The sequence below is a fragment of the Ammospiza caudacuta genome, chromosome 3, assembly GCF_027887145.1.
Source record: "Ammospiza caudacuta isolate bAmmCau1 chromosome 3, bAmmCau1.pri, whole genome shotgun sequence".
Lineage (NCBI taxonomy): Eukaryota > Metazoa > Chordata > Aves > Passeriformes > Passerellidae > Ammospiza > Ammospiza caudacuta.
In genome coordinates this window covers 117,786,263-117,806,494 of record NC_080595.1, presented here as the reverse complement: position 1 = coordinate 117,806,494, position 20,232 = coordinate 117,786,263, and the positions used below count along the sequence as shown (strand labels likewise).

The window sequence follows — 20,232 nt, the reverse complement described above, 5'->3', positions numbered from 1 at the left end:
GAAAAGGGGAAAAGGGGAAAAGGGGGAAAAAAGGAAAGGGGGAAAGGGGAGAAGGGGAAAAGGGGAAAAGGAGAAAAACGGGGGAAAGGGGGAAAAGGGGAAAAAGGAGAAAAACAGAAAAGGGAAAAGGGGGAAAAGAAGAAAAAAGCAGGAAAAGGGGGAAAGGGAAAAGGGGGGAAACAGAAAAAGGGAAAGAGGAAAACAAGGGAAAGGGGAGAAAAGGGGAAAAGAAGAAAAGGGGAAAAGGGGAAAGGGGGAAAAGGAGAAGGAGTGGGGCAAAGGGGAAAAAGGAAAAGGAGGAAAAAGGGGGGAAAGGAGGAAAATGGAGAAAAGAGGGGAAAAGGGAAAAGGAGAAAAGGGGGAAAGGGGGAAAACGGGGAGAAGGGCAAAAAGAGGAAAAGGGAAAAAGGAGAAAAGGAGAAACGGTAAAAAGGATAAAAAAGGGAAAATGGGAAATGGGGAAAGGCAGAAAATGGGGAAAAAAGGGGGAAATGGGGGAAAAGGGAAAAACGGAGAAAAAGGGGGGAAATGGAAAAGGGGAAAAAGGGGAAAAGAGGGAAAATGGGGAAGGGGGAAAGGGGGAAAACGGGGGGAAAAGGAGAAAAAGAGAAAAGGGGGGGAAAGAGGAAAAAGGGGGGAAGGGAAAAAGGTGAAAGGGGAAAAAAGGGGGAAAAGGGGAAAGGAGGGGAAAAGCAGAAAAAGAGGAAAATGGGAAAAGGGTGGGGAAAGAGGAAAGGAAGAAAAGGGAGAAAAGAAGAAAGCGGGAAAAGGAGAAAAGGGAAAGGGAAAACTGAGGGAAAAGGGGAAAAAAGTGGAAAAGGGAAAACTGAGGGAAAAAGGAGAAAAAGGGGGGAAATGGAACAGAGAAAAGGGGGAAAAGGGGGGAAAGGGGGAAAATGGGGAAGGAGGAAAGCGTGAAAAGGGAATACTGAGGGAAAAGGAAAATGGGAAAAAAGGGGGGAAAGGGGGAAAAGGGGGAAAAGGGGAAAAGGGGGAAAGGCAGAAAGGGGGGAAAGGCAGAAAGGGGGGAAAGGGGGGAAACAGGAAAAATGGAAAAGGAGAAAAGGGGAAAAGGGAAAAATGGAGAAAAGGGAAAATGGAAAAGGGAAAAAGGGAAAATGGAGAAAAAGGGGAAAGGGAAAGGGAAAAGGGGAAAAAAGGGGAGAAAGGGAGAAAAAATGGAAAAGGGAAGGGAAGGGAAGGGAAGGGAAGGGAAGGGAAGGGAAGGGAAGGGAAGGGAAGGGAAGGGAAGGGAAGGGAAGGGAAGGGAAGGGAAGGGAAGGGAAGGGAAGGGAAGGGAAGGGAAGGGAAGGGAAGGGAAGGGAAGGGAAGGGAAGGGAAGGGAAGGGAAGGGAAGGGAAGGGAAGGGAAGGGAAGGGAAGGGAAGGGAAGGGAAGGGAAGGGAAGGGAAGGGAAGGAAGGGAAGGGAAGGGAAGGGAAGGGAAGGGAAGGGAAGGGAAGGGAAGGGAAGGGAAGGGAAGGGAAGGGAAGGGAAGGGAAGGGAAGGGAAGGGAAGGGAAGGGAAGAAAGAAAAAGAGAAAGAAAAAGAGAAAGAAAAAGAGAAAGAAAAAGAAAAAAGAAAAAGAAAAAGAAAAAGAAAAAGAAAAAGAAAAAGAAAAAGAAAAAGAAAAAAGAAAAAGAAAAAGAAAAAGAAAAAGAAAAAGAAAAAGAAAAAGAAAAAGAAAAAGAAAAAGAAAAAGAAAAAGAAAAAGAAAAAGAAAGAAAAAGAAAAAAGAGAAGAGAGGAGGGAAGGAAGGGGAGGAGAAGGGGGAGGAAGGAGGGAGGAGGGAGGGGGGGAAGGGGCGGCCCCGCTGCTGAATAATTCATCGCCGGCAGCGGGGGCAGCTCCGCACCGGCCCCGAGCCCGCCCCGCTCCGAGCTCCGCGATTTTCCCGATATTCCGGAGGCTCCGGGATAATCCCGGGGGGGGCTGGGAGGGTCAGGCCGGGGCTCCCGGGATCCTCCTGCCCGCCGGCGCCTCGCCCATCCCTATTTTTAGAGCCCTGAGAGGATCAGCGGGAATCAAGGATCCCGTGGCCTCCGCTCGCCGCCGGCACCGCGCCGGACCCCGGCGCTGGACGGGCCCGGAGAGACCGAGGTGGGTCGGGAATTTATGGAAGTTCTGGGATTTGGGGGATTTTGGGGGGAGTTTTGGGATTTGTGGGAGTTGTGGGGGAGTCCCGTTTCGTATCAGTGGTTTTAATCCGGAGAAAGGTCAGGAAAAGACGGAGGGAATGGTGGGAGGGGTTAAATTCTGTGTCCTGGATCCTTGGGAATGTTGGGAGGGGATTAATCCAGGGGGTGAATTCTTGGGAAGGGCTGGAATGGGATTGGGAATGTTGGGAGGGTTCTGATCCATGAATTCTGAATCCTAGGGAATGGTTGGAATGGGATTTGGAATGTTGGGAGGGGTTAAATCCGTCTCCTGAATCTTGGGAATGGCTGGAATGGGGTGGAAATGTTGGAGGGGTCTGATGCCTGAATCCAGAATTCTTGAGAATGGCTGGAGTGGGATTTGGAATGCTGGGAGGGGTCTGATCCATGATTCCTGAATCCTTGGGAATGGCTGGAATGGGATTTGGAATGTTGGGAGGGATTAAATCCCCATCCTGAATCTTCGGGAATGGCTGGAATGGGATTGGGAATGTTGGGAAGGGTTGGATGCCTGAATTCTGAATCCTTGGGAATGGCTGGAGTGGGATTCCGAATGTTGGGAGGGGTTAAATCCTTGCGTCCTTGGGAATGGCTGGAATGGGATTGGGAATTTTGAGGGGGGTCTAATCCACGAATCCTGAATCCTTGGGAATGGCTGGAATGGGATTGGGAATGTTGGGAAGCCTCTAATCCATGAATCCTGAATCCTTGGGAATGGATGGAGTGGGATTAGGAATTTTGGGAGGGGTGCCGAATCCTTGGGAATAGCTGGAATGGGATCGGGAATGTTTGGAAGGGTCTGATCCATGTCCTGAATCCGTGGGAATGGTTAGAATGGGATTGGGAATGATGGGGGGGGTTTGATCCGTACCCTGAATCCTTGGGAATGACTGGAGTGGGATTGGGAATGTTGGGAATCATCTAATTCATGAATCCTGAATCCTTGGGAACGGCTGGAATGGGATTGGGAATATTGGGAGGGGTTAAATCCGTGTCCTGAATCCTTGGGAACGGCTGGAATGGGATTGGGAATGTTGGGAGGGGTTAAATCCGTGTCCTGAATCCTTGGGAATGGCTGGAATGGGATTGGGAATTTTGAGGAAGGGTCTGAACCATGAATTCTGAATCCTTGGGAATGGCTGGAATGGGATTGAGAATGTTGGGATGGGTCTGATCCACATCCTGAATCCTTGGGAATGGCTGGAGTGGGATTTGGAATCTTGGGAGGGGTCTGATCCATGAATTCTGAATCCTTGGGAATGTTGGAATTGGATAGGGAATGTTGGGGGGGATCTGATCCATGGATCTCCCCAGGAATGGCTGGAATGGGATAGGGAATGTTGGGAAGGGTTTGATCCATGTTCTGAATCCTTGGGAATGGCTGGAATGGGATAGGGAATGTTGGGAAGGGTTTGATCCACATCCTGGATCCTTGGGAATGTTGGAATGGGATTGGGAATGTTGGGAGGGGTTTGATCCATGGGGGGAATCCTTGGGAATGCTGGGAAGGGTCTGATCCACATCCTGGATCCTTGGGAATGTTGGAATGGGATTGGGAATGTTGGGAGGGGTTAAATCCATGAATCCTGAATCCTTGGGAATGGATGGAAAGAGATGGGGAATTTTGATTGGGGTCCGATCCATGAATCTTGAATCCTTGGGAATGGCTGGAATGGAATTGGGAATGTTGGGATGGGGGCGTCCAATCCGTGTCCTTTTTTCCTGGGAATGGCTGGAACGGGATTGGGAATTTTGAGGGAGTTCTAATCCATTAATCCTGGAACCTTGGGAATGTCTGGAACGGGACAGGGAATTTTAGTGGGATCCAATCCATGCCCTATTTCTTTGGGAATGCCTGGAAGGATCCAGGAGTTTTGGCAGCACCTCTGGATGTTGCTCCCAAAAATTTTTCCATCTTCCATCTTCTTGCTCTGATTCCCATTCCCAGGAAACGCCGGAATTCCGGGACACCCATTTTGGGAAAGCCGTCTCCTTCCCACACCTGATTCCAAGCGTCTGGAATTCCAAAATTCGGGAATTCCCAAGAATTCACTCACCTTATCCTGATTTCCACACCCTCCAAACTGCTCCGGAGGGAAGGAATTCCAGCAGAGGATCCCAAATAATCCCGGCTGGGAATTTCACGGGATCAGATCCCGACCAGAGGTCCGTGATCCCCAATCCCATAAATCTGAATTTACCAGGATTGTGGGAAATAAATCTGCATTTCCCGAAATTCTGGGAAATAAATCTGAATTCCCTGGGATTGTGGGAAACAAATCTGAATTTCCCGAAATTCTGGGAAATAAATCTGAATTCCCTGGGATTTTGGGAGATAAATCCGCATTTCCCGGGATTGTGGGAACCAAATCTGAATTTCCCAAAATTGTGGGGAATAATTCTGAATTTTCTAGGAGTGTGGGGAATAAATCCAAATTTCCTGAAATTGTGGGAAATAAATCCGAATTTCCTGGGATTTTGGGAAATAAATCCGCATTTTCTGGGATAGTGGGAATTAAATCTGAATTTTCTGCGATTGTGGGAAATAAATCCACATTTTCAGTGATTGTAGGAAATAAATTTGCATTTACTACAATTGTAGGAATTAAATCTGAATTTTCCAGGATTGTGGGGAATAAATCCAAATTTCCCGAGATTGATGGAAATAAATCCACATTTCCCAGGGATTGTGGGAAATAAATCCACATTTCTCAGGATTGTGGGAATTCAATCTGAATTTTTCAGAATTGTGAGAAATAAATCTGCATTTCCCTGGATTGTGGGAAATGAATCCTAAATTTCAGTGATTGTAGGAGTTAACTACAATTGCATTTCCTACAATTGTGGGAATTAAATCTGAATTTCCCAAGATTGTGGGAAATAAACCCGAATTTTCCAGGATTGTGGGAAATAAATCCAAATTTCACGAGATTGTGGGATATAAATCTGAATTTCCCAAAATTGTGGGAAATAAATCTGCATTTCCCTGTGATTGTGGGAAATAAATCCATATTTTTTGGGATTGTGGGAAAAAAATCTGAATTTCCTGTGATTCTGGGAAATAAATCCGTATTTCTAGGGATTGTGGGGAATAAATCCCAGTTTCCCAGGATTTTGGGAAATAAATCCACATTTCCCGAAATTGTGGGAAATAAATCTGAATTTTCCAGGATTTTGGCATATAAATCTGCATTTTTGGGGATTGTGGGAAATAAATCCACATTTCCCGGGACTGTGGGGAATGAATCTGAATTTTCTGGGAATGCAGAAAACAAATCTGAATTTCCCAGGATTGTGGGAAATAAATCTGAGTTTCCCAAAATTGTAGGAAATAAATCTGTATTTCCTGGGATTGTGGGAAATAAATCCACATTTTCCAGGATTTTTCAAAATAAATTTGAATTTCCCGAAATCGTGGGAAATAAATCCTCATTTCTTAGGATTTTGGGAAATAAATCTGAATTTCCCCGGATTGTGGGAAATAAATACACATATCCCGAGATTGTGGGAAATAAATTGGAATTTCCCGACATTGTGGGAAACAAATCTGATTTTTCTGAGATTGTGGGAAATAAATCTGAATTTCCCAGCATTGTGGGAAATAAATCCACATTTCCTCAGGATTGTGGGAAAAAAATCCATATTTTCCACAATTCTCAGAATAAATACAAATTTCCCAGGATTGTGGGAAATAAATCTAAATTTCCCAGGATCCTGGGATATAAATCCGCATTTCCCTGGATTTTGGCATATAAATCCGCATTTTTGGGGATTGTGGGAAATAAATTTCCCAGGATAGTGGGAAATAAATCCGAATTTCCCAGGATTCTGGGAAATAAATCTGAATTTTCCAAAATTGTGGGAAATAAACCTGAATTTTCCACGACTGTGCGAAATAAATATGAATTTTCTGGGATGTTGGGAGACAAATCTGCATTTCCCAGGATTGACAGAAATAAATCCACATTTCTCAGGATTGTGGGAAATAAATCTAGATTTCCGAAGATTGTGGGAAATAAATCCACATTTCCTGGGATTTTGGCATATAAATCTGCATTTTTTGGGATTGTGGGAAATAAATTTGCATTTCCCGTGATTGTGGGAGATAAATCCGCATTTCTTAGGATTTTGGGAAATAAATCTGAATTTCCCAGGATTGACAGAAATAAATCCACATTTCTTGGGATTGTGGGAATTAAATCTGAGTTTTCCGGAATTGTAGAAAATAAATCCAAATTTCCCAGCATTGTGGGAAATAAATCCATATTTTTTGGGATTGTGGGAATTAAATCTGAGTTTTCCGGAATTGTAGAAAATAAATCCAAATTTCCCAGCATTGTGGGAAATAAATCCATATTTTTTGGGATTGTGGGAATTAAATCTGAGTTTTCCGGAATTGTAGAAAATAAATCCAAATTTCCCAGCATTGTGGGAAATAAATGCATATTTTTTGGGATTGTGGGAATTAAATCTGAGTTTTCCGGAATTGTAGAAAATAAATCCAAATTTCCCAGCATTGTGGGAAATAAATCCACACTTTTTGGGATTGTGGGAATTAAATCTGAGTTTTCCGGAATTGTAGAAAATAAATCCAAATTTCCCAGCATTGTGGGAAATAAATGCATATTTTTTGGGATTGTGGGAATTAAATCTGAGTTTTCCGGAATTGTAGAAAATAAATCCAAATTTCCCAGCATTGTGGGAAATAAATCCATATTTTTTGGGATTGTGGGAATTAAATCTGAATTTTCCGGAATTGTAGAAAATAAATCCAAATTTCCCAGCATTGTGGGAAATAAATGCATATTTTTTGGGATTGTGGGAATTAAATCTGAGTTTTCCGGAATTGTAGAAAATAAATCCAAATTTCCCAGCATTGTGGGAAATAAATCCATATTTTTTGGGATTGTGGGAATTAAATCTGAGTTTTCCGGAATTGTAGAAAATAAATCCAAATTTCCCAGCATTGTGGGAAATAAATCCACACTTTTTGGGATTGTGGGAATGAATTTCTGAATTTTCCAGAATTGTGTGAAATAAATCTGAATTTCCAGGAACCGCGGACTCGTCTCGGATGCGCCCGATGGAATTCCCGCCGGTAAAATCCGCCTTGCTCTCCCTCCTCCTCCTCCTGGCCGCTCTCCTCCACCGGTCCCTGGAGAAATCCCTTCCCGCGGGGTACCGGGAGCACGAGGATCCCCGGGAATCTCCGGGGCTGATCCGGTGCGGCGAGTACAGCAACCAGGTGCTGCCGGACGGGCGCTGCCGCATCGTGGCCACGCTGCCGCAGGGCGACGAGCAGCGCTGCCCGGACCTGTTCCGCTGCACCGACGAGGTCTCCTACTGGCTCCACGAGAACGAGGAGCGCAAGCAGCAGATCCTGGAGCTGCGCGAGCTCATCGCCGAGCTCCAGGAGGAGCTGCGCAACCACCGGCACCGGCTCAAGGCCCTGGAGATCCAGGTGAGGGTGGAGAGCGTGGGAGGGTTTTATTTACCTGGGTGGTTCTGGTTCCTGGAGTTTGGCAGGGTCAGAACTTGGATTCCAGGGATAATTTCTGCAAAATCAACCATAAATCCTTGAGTTTTATCCATGGAATCTCCTCCAGCTTTTTAAGGGGTGTGGATCCATCCCATTCCCAAAGCCCTGGAGATCCAAGTAAATGTGACCACCTGTGGGGTTTGTTCTGGCTCCTGAAGTTTGGAGGGGTTGGAACTTGGATTCCAGGAATAATTGCCTCCAAATCAATCCCAAATCCTTGAGTTTCACCCATGGAATCTCCTCCACCTTACTAAGTGTTGCAGATCCATCCCATTCCCAAAGCTCTGGAGATCCAGGTCAATGTGTCCTCCATGGCTTTTTTTTTACCCATGGAGAATTCCAGCTCTTGGAATTTGGCACGGTTGGAACTTGGATTCAAGGGTTAATTGCCTCAAAATCAATCCCAAATCTTTGAGTTTTATCCATGGAATCTCCTCCAACTTTTTAAGGGGTGTGGATCCATCCCATTCCCAAAGCCCTGGAGATCCAGGTGAGGGTGGAGAGCGTGGGGTTTGTTCCGTGGGTGGTTCCGGCTCCTGGAACTTGGCAGGGTTGGAACTTGGATTCCAGGGATAATTGCCTCCAAATCAATCCCAAATCCTTGAGTTTCACCCATGGAATCTCCTCCACCTTTGGCTGTGGCTCCATCCCATTCCCAAAGCCCTGGAGGTACAGGTGAGGGTGGAGACCGCGGGGTTTGTTCCGTGGGTGGTTCCGGCTCCTGGAGTTTGGCAGGGTTAGGACTTGGATTCCAGGGATAATTTCTCCAAAATTAGTCCCAAATCCCTGAGTTTTATCCATTGAATCTCTTTAACTTGTGGAAGAGCTGTGGGTCCATCCCATTCCCAAAGCCCTGGAGATCCCAAGTAAGTGTCCATGGGACTTCTTCCATGGATGCTTCCAGTTTCCTGAATTTGGCAGGGTTGGAAATGGGATCAGGAGCATTCCAGGGATAATTTCCTCAAAATCAACCCCAAATCTTTGAGTTTTATCCATGGAAGCTCCACCTTTGATCCTTCTTAGCAGGAGCTGTGAGTCTGTCCCATTCCCAAAGCCCTGGAGATCCAGGTTGATGTGGAGTCCATCGGGTTTATTCCATGGGTGCTTTTGGTTCCTGGAATTTGGCAGGGTTGGAACTTGCATTTCAGGGATAATTTCTGCAAAATCAATCCCAAATCCATGAGTTTTTTCTGTGGAATCTCCTCCTTTGGTCCTTCTTGGCAAGGGCTGTGGGTCCATCTCATTCCCAAAGCCCTGGAGATCCCACCTGAATGTGGCCCCCATGGGTGAATCAGGAGCATTCCAGGGGTAATTTCTTCAAAATCAATCCCAAATCCTGGAGTTTTATCCATGGAACTTCCTCCACCTTTTGAAGGGTTGTAGATCCATCCTATTCCCAAAGCCCTGGAGATCACAAGTAAAAGTTTCCATGGAATTTTTTCCATTGGTGCTTCCAGTTCCTAGAACTTGGTAGGGTCAGAACTTGGATCCGGAGCATTCCAGGGATAATTTTCCCAGTTTCAGCCCCAAATCTTTGAGTTTTATCCACAGAACCCCCTCCACCTTTGGAAGGCCTGTGGATCCATCCCATTCCCAAAGCCCTGGAGATCCCAAGTAAAAGTGATGTCCATGTGATATCTTCCATTGTTGCTTCCAGTTTCCTGAATTTGGCTGTGTTGGAACTGGGATCAGGAGCATTCCAGGGATAATTTCCTCAAAACCAACCCCAAATCTTTGAGTTTTATCCATGGAAGCTCCACCTTTGATCCTTCTTAGCAGGAGCTGTGAGTCTGTCCCATTCCCAAAGCCCTGGAGATCCAGGTCGATGTGGAGTCCATTGGGTTTATTCCATGGATGCTTTTGGTTCCTGGAATTTGGCAGGGTTGGAACTTGGATTTCAGGGATAATTTCTGCAAAATCAATCCCAAATCCATGAGGTTTTTTCCGTGGAATCTCCTCCTTTGGTCCGTCTTAGCAAGGGCTGTGGGTCCATCCCATTCGCAAAGCCCTGGAGATCCCACCTGAATGTGGCCCCCATGGGTGAATCAGGAGCATTCCAGGGATAATTTCCTCAAAATCAATCCCAAATCTTTGAGTTTTATCCATGGAATCTCCTCCACCTTTTTAAGGGTAGTGGATCCATTCCATTCCCAAAGCCCTGGAGATCCCAGTAAAAGTGTCCATGGAAATTTTTCCCTGGGCAGTTCCGGCTCCTGGAGTTTGGCAGGGTTGGAACTTGGATTCCAGGGATAATTTCCTCAAAATCAATCCCAAATCCTTTTGAGTTTTATCCATTGAATCTCCTCCACCTTTGGAAGTGCTGTGGATCCCTTGCCAGACCCAGGCACGGATTGGGAAGCGGGAGGGGATTCCCAGGCTGCTGTGGGATTTGGGAATTTCTGGATAAATCCTGCTCCGCCATCTAATGGGAACAAGGAGAGAGCGGCACATTCCAGGTGGGATCGGGGTGTCCATCCTCTGGAATTCACTCTGGGAATCTTCTGCCAGGTCCATCATGGATTTTACATGGGATCAGAGCCTGGTTTTCCTGGAAAAAAGGAGGGAAAGGGATGTGAATGTTCCCTTAGGGGCATCCAGGGCTGAAATTCTCATGGTGAGGAGAGGCTGGGAGGGCTGCGAATGTGCAGCTGGATCAGGGAAGGATCCAGGGAATCCTTGGAGCCGCTTCCCAATGCCAAAGGGGCTCCAGGAGAGATGGGATTTGGGCAAGGGCTGGAGGGAGCCAGGGAATGGCTTCCAGTGGGAAAGGGGAGCTTGGGATGGTGGGATCTTGGGAAGGGATTCCTGGCTGGGCTGGAATTCCCAGAGGGGCCGTGGCTGCCCCTTGAATGCTTGGGAATTTCCAAGGAAAGGCTGGAGCACCATGGGTTGGTTGAAGGTGTCCCTGCCCATGGAATGGGACAAGCTGGAATATCCCAACAATGAAAGGGTTTGGAAAGCACTCCCACATCCCCAACCTGCTCTTCCCTGCCCTTCACGGAATCCTGGGAACATCAATCTGGTTGGGAGCCTCCATGAGAATTCCAACCCCAACCATGAGAATTCCACACCCCACCATGAGAATTCCAACCCCAACCATGAGAATTCCACACCCACCATGAGAATTCCAACCTCAACCATGAGAATTCCACGCCCCACCATGAGAATTCCAACCTCAACCATGAAAATTCCTCACCCAACCATGAGAATTGAAGCCCCAACCCTTCGGATCTTTGACCCACCACTCCCACCACCTCACCATCATTCCCAATCCCGTTTTTTTCCCCCCTGGCAGCAGGAGGAGGCGGCGGGGCAGAACCAGAGCCTGCTCCAGAGGCTGCAGGACCTGGAGCAGCATTCCCGGGAATCCAGCACGCTGCAGCACATCCAGGCCACGCTGCTCTACGACATCCAGGCTCAGATCAACAACATCTCGGCGCTGGCCGACTGGGCCTGGAGGAACCCCAGCTGCCTCCACGCCGCCGACATCCGCGCCCAGGAGGAGATGCGGCACCCAGGTGGGAGCAGGAATGGGGCTGGGAATGGGGCTGGGAATGGGAATGGGGATGGGGCTGGGAATGGGGCTGGGAATGGGGCTGGGAATGGGAATGGGGATGGGAATGGGGATGGGGCCGGGAATGGGGCTGGGAATGGGGCTGGGAATGGGGCTGGGAATGGGGTCGGGAATGGTGTCCGGAAAAGTGCTTTGGATCCCGCTCCACCCCAGTTCCGTGGGAGGTTCTGTAACTTTTCCAGTTCCAGGTGTGGAATGCGCTCAGGATCACACCTGGAAGTCTGCACAAATCCTGGGAATGTTTTCCATCCAAAAAACCCACAAAAATCACCAGAAATGTGGAGTTTTTACTATAAAAAAATTGGTTTTTTCCACTTAAAAGCACAACATTTAAAAAAAAATTTCTCTGGTTTTAGTGGTTTATTTTTTTCCTTTCTTTTGGCCAGGCTTTGGGTTCTTTTCCAGGAGGAGATGCAACATCCAGGTGGTGGGAATGGGATCGAGAATGGGATCGGGAATGGGATTGGGAATGGGTTGGGAATAGGGTCGGGAATGGGATCAGAATGGGGTTGGGAATGACAGTGGGATCCCGCTCCATCCCAGTTCTGTGGGAGTTTCTGTAACTTTTCCAGTTCCAGGTGTGGGATGCCCTCAGGATCACACCTGGAGTTTGCACAAATTCCAGGAATCTTGGCATCCAAAAAAACCACAAAAAATTCTCCAAAAATTTGAAGTTTTTAAGATAAAAAGAAATCATTTTTTCCACTTAAAAATCCAACGAGTTTTTGTAATTTCTGTGGTTTTAGTGAAATTTTTTGTTTTGTTTTTTATCCATTTTCGGTTCTTTTTTAGGAGGACAGATGGTATCCAGGTGGTGGGAAGTGGATCGGGAATAGGATTGGGAATGGGAATGGGAATAGGATCAGGAATGGGATGGGGAATGGGGTCGGGAATGGGATTGGGAATGGGATCAGGAATGGGATGGGGAATGGGGTCGGGAATGGGATTGGGAATGGGATCAGGATTCTGCTCCATCCTGGTTCATTGGGGGCTTCCGCAGCTTTTTCAGCTCCATGGATGTGGGAGGTGCTCAGGATAACACCTGGAGTTTGCACAAATCCTGGGAATGCCCAAATCCCTTTCCATCAAAAAACCCTACAAAAATGTGGAGACTTTACCATAAAGTATGGAATTTTTACCATTAAAAAACCCCATTTTTCCAATGAAAGCCCAACAAGTTTTTGTAATTTCTGTGGTTTTAGTCAATTTCTTTTTTCTGGATTTTTGGTTCTTTTCTAGGAGGAGATGTGGCATGCAGGTGGTGGGAATGGGATCAGGAATGGGATCGGGATCCTGCTCCATCCCGCTTCTGTGGGGGCTTCTGTAGCTTTTCCAGCTCTGTGGGTGTGGGAGGTGCTCAGGATCACACCTGGAGCTTGCACAAATCCTGGGAATCTTGGCATCCCAAAAATCCAAAAATTTGGAGATTTTACCATAAAAATATTCATTTTTTCCAATGAAAGCCCAACAATTTTTTGCAATTTCTATGGTTTTAGTCAATTTATTTTTGTTTTGTTTTTGTCCATTTTTGGTTCTTTTTTAGGAAGACAGAGTGCATCCAGGTGGCGGGAAGTGGATCAGGAATGGGAATGGGAATGGGATCAGGAATAGGATTGGGAATGGGATTGGGAATGGGATCAGGAATGGGATTGGGAATGGGATCAGGAATAGGATTGGGAATGGGATCAGGAATGGGATCAGGAATAGGATTGGGAATTGGATTGGGAATGGGATCAGGAATAGGACTGGGAATGGGATCAGGAATGGGATCAGGAATGGGATCAGGAATGGGATCAGGAATGGGACTGGGATCCGGCTCCACCCCAGTTCCGTGGGAGGTTCTGTAACTTTTCCAGTTCCAGGTGTGGGATGCACTCAGGATCACACCTGGAGTTTGCACAAATCCTGGGAATGTTTTCCATCCAAAAAACCCACAAAAATCACCAGAAATGTGGAGTTTTTACTATAAAAATTCATTTTTTCCACTTAAAAACCCAACAACTTCTTGTGATTTCTCTGGTTTTATTGAATTTTTTTTCCTAGGTTTTTGGTTATTCTCTCTGTAATAATTTGGGATTCTCCCCTGAATAATTCAGATTTTCCCTGGAATAATTTCAAATTTCTCTGGAATAATTTAAGATTTTCCCTGGAATCATCTGGGACTTTCCCTGGAATCATTTGGGATTCTCCCTAGGATAATTTTGGATTTTCCCTGAAATAATTTCAAATTTTTCCTGGAATAATTTGTGATTCTCCCTGGAATAATTTCACATTTTCCCTGGAATCATTTGTGATTCTCCTTAGAATAATTTCAGATTTTCTCTGGAATAATTTCTGATTTTGATTGGAATAATTTGGGATTCTCCCTGGAATAATTCCAAATCTCTACTGGAATAATTTCACATTTTCCCTGGAATAATTTGTGATTCTCTCAGGAATAATTTCGAATTTTTCCTGGAATAATTTGATATTCTCACAGGAATAATTTCAGATTCTGCCCGGAATAATTTCAGATTCTCCCTGGAATAATTTCAGATTTTGCTTGGAATAATTTATGATTCTCCCTGGAATAATTTCAGATTTTCCCCCCAAATAATCCCCTTTAAGCTCTGTAAAACTCCGGAAAAATCCCCAGTGACCATTGGAACTCGGACCCGCATTGCCAAAACCTCACTCCCAAACCCCCAAATCCAGGAATTTTTTATTCCCAGCTTTTTCCAGATTTATGGCAAAATCCATAACCGCATCTTTTCCTGCTCCCATTCCCAGAAATCAAACACGGCCGGAATTGTCCCATCGACTGCGCTTCCGTCTACTCCAACGGGCTGCGGAGATCCGGGATTTACAGCATCCTGCCCTCGGTGCGCGGAATTCCCATCGAGGTCCTCTGCGAGATGGACACGGAAGGTCTGGAATTCCCGAGGGAATTGTTGTTGTTGTTGTTGTTGGAATTCCCGAGGGATTTGTTGTTGTTGTTGTTGTTGTTGTTGTTGTTGTTGTATCCCGGTGATTCCAGGGGTGGTTGGGGGCTGGGATGGTTTGGGAGACCTCGGAGGGTTTGGGAAATGCTCCGGTGGGAATTTTGGGGTGTCTGGAATTCCCAGAGAATTCCTGGAGCTGCAGTTGGAGGGATGATCCCGGTGGGTCTCATGTGGATATTCCGGGATTGAGTTCACGGCAGGAGTAGGGAATCCTAAATCCTGGAATGGTTTGGGTGGGAAAAGACCTCAAATCTCATCCTGTCCCAATCCTGACATCTCCAACTATGCCAGGGTTATCCAGCTTTTCCTTGGACATTCCCAGGGATTCTCTGGGAATTCCAGCCCAGCCAGGAACTCCTTCCCAAAATCCCACAATCCCAAAATCCCCAAATCCTGACCCTCTGGCCATGGTGGGAGCCATTCCCTGTCCTGCCATTCCAGGCCCTTTTCCCAAATCCCTCTCCAGCTCTCCTGGGTTGGATCCATCCCCATCCCGATTCCTTCTTGAGAAGGAATTTCGGGATCCAGGGGCTTCACTGGGAATTCAGGACTCCAGGAAGGGTCTCCCTTCCCTTTCCCATCCCCAAATCCCATAAAAATCCCTCGGGATGAATCCTGAGTGTCCTTGATGCCAGAATCCCGGGATGGTTTGGGATGGGATCCCTGGACCTTCAATCCCATCCCAGGGACACTTCCCACCATCCCAGGGTGATCCAAACCCACCCTGGGACACTGCCAGGGATTCTCTGGGAATTCCAGCCCAGCCAGGAATCCCTTCCCAAGATCCCACCATCCCAAGCTCCCCTTTCCCACTGGAAGCCATTCCCTGCCTCCTGCCCCTCCATCCTTCATCCCAAATCAATTCCAGCTCTCCTGGACAACTCCAGGGATTCAAACTCCACTTTTGCCCGATGGATCTGCCTGGAACTCTCCAGATTTTCCCTGGATTTTCCCATTTTCCCGGCAGGCGGTGGCTGGACCGTGATCCAGAGGCGCCAGGACGGATCCGTGGATTTCAACCGGACCTGGAACGAGTACAAGGAAGGATTCGGGGACCTCAACGGGGAATTCTGGCTGGGCAACGACAACATCCACAGGATGACCAGCCAAGGGGATTATTCCCTACGGATCGACCTGGAAGATTGGAATAACAAACACAAACACGCCTTCTACCAGGTCTTCAGGTAAAACCCGGGATAATTCCCGGGATTTCAATCCTCAGGCTGCAGGAATTCTGTCCAGGGAGGTTTCCGGGCTGAGCGGGGTCTCTCCTTCCCTTCCCACCTGGGTTTCGTCCCAGATTTGGGATAAAAATTGGGATAAAGTTGGATGTGAATCGGGGAATATGTGATCTCACCCGGCCATGCCCAAATTCCAAATCCATGGAGAAAGGAGGTGTAGGATCCCATGGATAATCCCTGGATTCTCCCTCGTTTTTCGAGCCCAAATTATTGAGCTCCGTACCCAAAAATCAAAAGATTTTGAGGAATTTACCCAAAAATTGCTCAAAATTCCTCAAAGGTACTCAAAATTCTCAAATACCCCACCACAGAAGGAAATAAAATACCCCAGGACGGAAAATTAAAATCCCGACGGAATTCCAGCAATCTCCAGGAAAAAAATCCTTTGTTTTCAGAATATTCAGAAAATTCAGAATATTCAAAAAATTCAGAATTTTCATCCCGAAATTCCCAAATTCCCGACCACAGAAGGAAATACAATACCCCAAGCCGGAAAATGAAAATTCCAACAGAATTCCAGCAATCCCAAGGAAAAATTCCTCTTTGTTTTTCCCCCCCTTGGCAGCATCGAGGACGAGGAGAACTTTTACCGGCTGCACGTGGACGGGTTCAGCGGCACCGTGGAGGATTCCTTCGCCTGGTACCACGACAAGAGGAGCTTCAGCACCCCGGATTCCGGGAATATCTGCGCCGAGATCTCCCACGGGGGCTGGTGGTACCACCAGTGCTTCTTCTCCAACCTCAACGGCGTCTACTACAAGGTGAAGGGTGGGAGGGAATTTTTGGGAATTTTGGGAATTATTTTTCCGCCCCCAAAAAAGGGATAGAAGTTATGGAAAAGTGGGATGTGAGGAGGGAGGGTGTTGCTCCTGGAGTTGTGGAATTGTTGAGGCTGGAAAAATTTTCTGAGGGTGAATCCAACCATTCCTGGCATTTCTGGTCCTGCCACTGATCAGTTTCCTCCCAAATCCACCCAGGAATGGGAAATCTGCCCCAAATCCAACCAAAATCCAACCAAACCCCAACAAAACCTCCCCTGGCACAGCTGGATCTCATTCCTCCTTCCCTGGGAGATGATTCCAGAATTGTTGAGATTGGGAAAGTTTTCCGAGGCTGAATCCAACCATTCCCAACATTTCTTATCCAGCCACTGATCCGTGTCCTCCCAAATCCATCCAGGAATGGGAAATCTGCCCAAAATCCAACCAACATCCAACCAAACCTCCCCTGGCACAGCTGGATCTCATTACTCATTCCCAAGGAGATCATTCCAGAATTGTGGGGTTGTTGAGGTTGGAAAAGTTTTTCGAGGGTGAATCCAAGAATTTCCAGCATTTCTGATCCTGACACTGATCCATGTCCTCCCAAATCCATCCAGGAATAGGAAATCCAACCAAAATCCAACCAAAATCCAACCAAACCTTCCCTGGCACAGCTCAATCCCATCCCTCATTCCCGAGGAGATCATTCTGGAATTGTTGAGGCTGGAAAAATTTTCCAAGGCTGAATCCATCCATTCCCGGAATTTCCGATCCTATGACTGATCCGTGTCCTCCCAAGTCCATCCAGGAATGGGAAATCTGCCCAAAATCCAACCACAATCCAACCAAATCTCCTCTGGATCCCATCCCTCATTCCCGAGGAGATCATTCTGGAATTGTTGAGGTTGGGAAAGTTCCCTGAGGACGAATCCATCCATTCCCAGCATTTCCAATACTGACACTGATCCGTGTCCTCCAAAATCCATCCAGGAATAGGAAATCCAACCAAAATCCAACCAAAATCCAACCAAACCTTCCCTGGCACAGCTCAATCCCATTCCTCATTCCCAAGGAGATCATTCCGGAATTGTTGTGGTTGGAGAAGTTCTCCAGAGCTGAATCCAAGCATTCCCAGAATTTTGAATCCTGCCACTGATCGGTGTCCTCCCAAATCCATCCAGGAATGGGAAATCTGCTCAAAATCCAACCAAACCTCCCCTGGATCCCATCCCTCATTCCCGAGGAGATCATTCTGGAATTGTTGAGGCTGGAAAAATTTTCCAAGGCTGAATCCATCCATTCCCGGAATTTCCGATCCTATGACTGATCCGTGTCCTCCCAAGTCCATCCAGGAATGTGAAATCTGCCCAAAATCCAACCACAATCCAACCAAATCTCCTCTGGATCCCATCCCTCATTCCCGAGGAGATCATTCTGGAATTGTTGAGGTTGGGAAAGTTCCCTGAGGACGAATCCATCCATTCCCAGCATTTCCAATACTGACACTGATCCGTGTCCTCCAAAATCCATCCAGGAATAGGAAATCCAACCAAAATCCAACCAAAATCCAACCAAACCTTCCCTGGCACAGCTCAATCCCATTCCTCATTCCCAAGGAGATCATTCCGGAATTGTTGTGGTTGGAGAAGTTCTCCAGAGCTGAATCCAAGCATTCCCAGAATTTTGAATCCTGCCACTGATCGGTGTCCTCCCAAATCCATCCAGGAATGGGAAATCTGCTCAAAATCCAACCAAACCTCCCCTGGATCCCATCCCTCATTCCCGAGGAGATCATTCTGGAATTGTTGAGGCTGGAAAAATTTTCCAAGGCTGAATCCATCCATTCCCGGAATTTCCGATCCTATGACTGATCCGTGTCCTCCCAAGTCCATCCAGGAATGTGAAATCTGCCCAAAATCCAACCACAATCCAACCAAACCTCCCCTGCCACAGCTGGTCCCATCTCTCATTTTCTGGGAGATCATTCTGGAATTGTTGAGGTTGGAAAAGTTCTCCGGGGCTGAATCCAACCGTTCCCAGCATTTCCAACCCTGCTCCCGTATTTCTAAGAGGTTGCTTTTCCATGATCCCATCCCAAAGACGCTTCCAAGTCTTCCATTTATAGAGGTTTTGGTTCATTAATTTAATTAATGCTAAATTAATTTAATTTTGCTAGTTAAGTTTCATTTAATTAGGTTGGCAATTTTGTTTAGTAACATTAATTTAATTATTTTAATGGAATTTTCAGTTAGTTTCTTTATTTTGAGATTTCTTAATGTGCTAATGCTTGTGGTGGGTTTGGTGTGGGGTTATCATCATCATCCTCATTATTATTATTATTGCTATTATTATTTTTATTTTAATAGTATTATTTCATATAATAATAACAACAGTATTATTATAATAATATACAAGTAATGTTATTAAATTAATATCATAATATTAATACTTTAAATTGTTATAAAACATTATAATATTTTATTATTTTATTATATTATTACAATGTATATTACTATTATAAATATTTTATATATTCTATTAGTATATATTTATATATTATATATAAATATATAACTATATGAAATTATAAAATTATATGGAATATATAAACTACTTGTAAATATAGAAGTAATAAATATTAATGTAAATTTTTATTACTATTATAAGACATTATATATTATTTTATATTATAATTATAATGTATTTAATGTTTGTCATGAGGTAGGATTAGGAGAAAGCTAAAGCCAATTTAAAACTTTAAAGAGTATAAAGAATATTTTATTAAAAGCAACAGAAATTTTTAAAAAGTCATAAGAATCAAAACAAATTAATTAATTTTTTTACTGATTTGGTGCTTTTATGGGTTTTTTATATGTTTCTATTTTGGGTTTTTTTGTTGTATTTTGGGGTGGTTGTGTTGTATTTTGGGGTGGGGTTTTTTGTATTTTGGGGGTTTTTTGTTGTATTTTGGGGTGGTTTTGTTGTATGTGGGGGATTTTGTTGTATTTTGTGGTTTTTTGGTTGTATTTAGGGTTTTTTGTCGTATTTTGGGTGGTTTTGTTTTATTTTGGGGGTTTTTTGTTGTATTTTGGGGTGCTTTTGTTGTATTTTGGGTTTTTTTGTTGTATTTTGGGATGATTGTGTTGTATTTTGGTTTTTTTCGTTGTATTTTAGGGTGGTTTTGTTGTATTTGGGCTGGTTTTGTTGTATTTTGGGGGTTTGTGATATTTTGGGGTTTTTTTGTTGTATTTTGGGGTTTTTTTGTTGTATTTTGGGGTTTTTTTGTATTTTTGTGTGGTTTTTTTATATTTTGGGGTTTTTTTGTTGTATTTTTGTGTGGTTTTTTCACCATTCCTGATCTCCTTTCTCCGCTCCCCAGGGCGGCCGCTATTCCATCAAGAACCGCAAGATGCTGGGCCCGGATGGGATCGTGTGGTACTCCTGGAAGGATACGGATTATTATTCCCTGCGGAAGGTGGTGATGATGATCCGGCCGCGGGCGTTCCGGCCCCACCTGTCCCCGTGACGCGTCCCGGGGCCGTCCCTGCTTCGCATCCCGCGGAACGGTGGGAAGGGAGGGCCGGGAATCGCGCCAGGAAACGGATTTGGGATGGACCAAAGTGGTGCTGTTGGGATTTGTGGGAATGGATCCAAGCAGGATCCAATGGGGAATTGATCCGAGTCCTCCAACGTTGGAGATCTCCTGGGAATGTGGAGATGGTTCCAGATCCAATCAGGACCAATGGGGAATCAATTTAAGTCCTCCAATAAGGGAGATGTGTGGCAATGTGGAAGGGAATGGATCCAAGCGGGATCCAACAGGGAATTGATCCAAGTGCTCCAATGTGGGAGATCTCCTGGGAATTTGGAGGTGATTCTTGGGAAGGGAATGGATCCAACCAGGATACAACAGGAATCGATCCGAGTCCTCCAACGTGGGAGATCTCCTGCAAATGAGGAAGTGATTCCAGATCCAATTGGG

At 45.6% G+C, this 20,232-nt stretch overlaps 1 protein-coding gene across 1 annotated transcript; it reads left to right on the top strand.

Moving 5' to 3' along the window:
• Positions 1-7,237: 7,237 nt before the first annotated feature.
• On the top strand, positions 7,238-19,776 carry LOC131555499 (fibrinogen-like protein 1). Its single transcript, XM_058801535.1, has 6 exons — positions 7,238-7,615; positions 10,989-11,211; positions 14,037-14,174; positions 15,216-15,432; positions 16,055-16,250; positions 19,630-19,776. Exons 1-6 carry the CDS (start codon positions 7,238-7,240, stop codon positions 19,774-19,776), a joined length of 1,299 nt encoding a protein of 432 aa, XP_058657518.1.
• Positions 19,777-20,232: the final 456 nt, after the last annotated feature.

Coding starts and splice junctions, on each gene's coding strand:
- LOC131555499 (XM_058801535.1), top strand. CDS start 7,238: ATGGAATTCCCGCCGGTAAAATCCGCCTTGCTCTCCCTCCTCCTCCTC. Junction 7,616..10,988: donor TCAAGGCCCTGGAGATCCAG/GTGAGGGTGGAG, acceptor CCCCCCTGGCAG/CAGGAGGAGGCGGCGGGGCA. Junction 15,433..16,054: donor GCCTTCTACCAGGTCTTCAG/GTAAAACCCGGG, acceptor CCCCCTTGGCAG/CATCGAGGACGAGGAGAACT.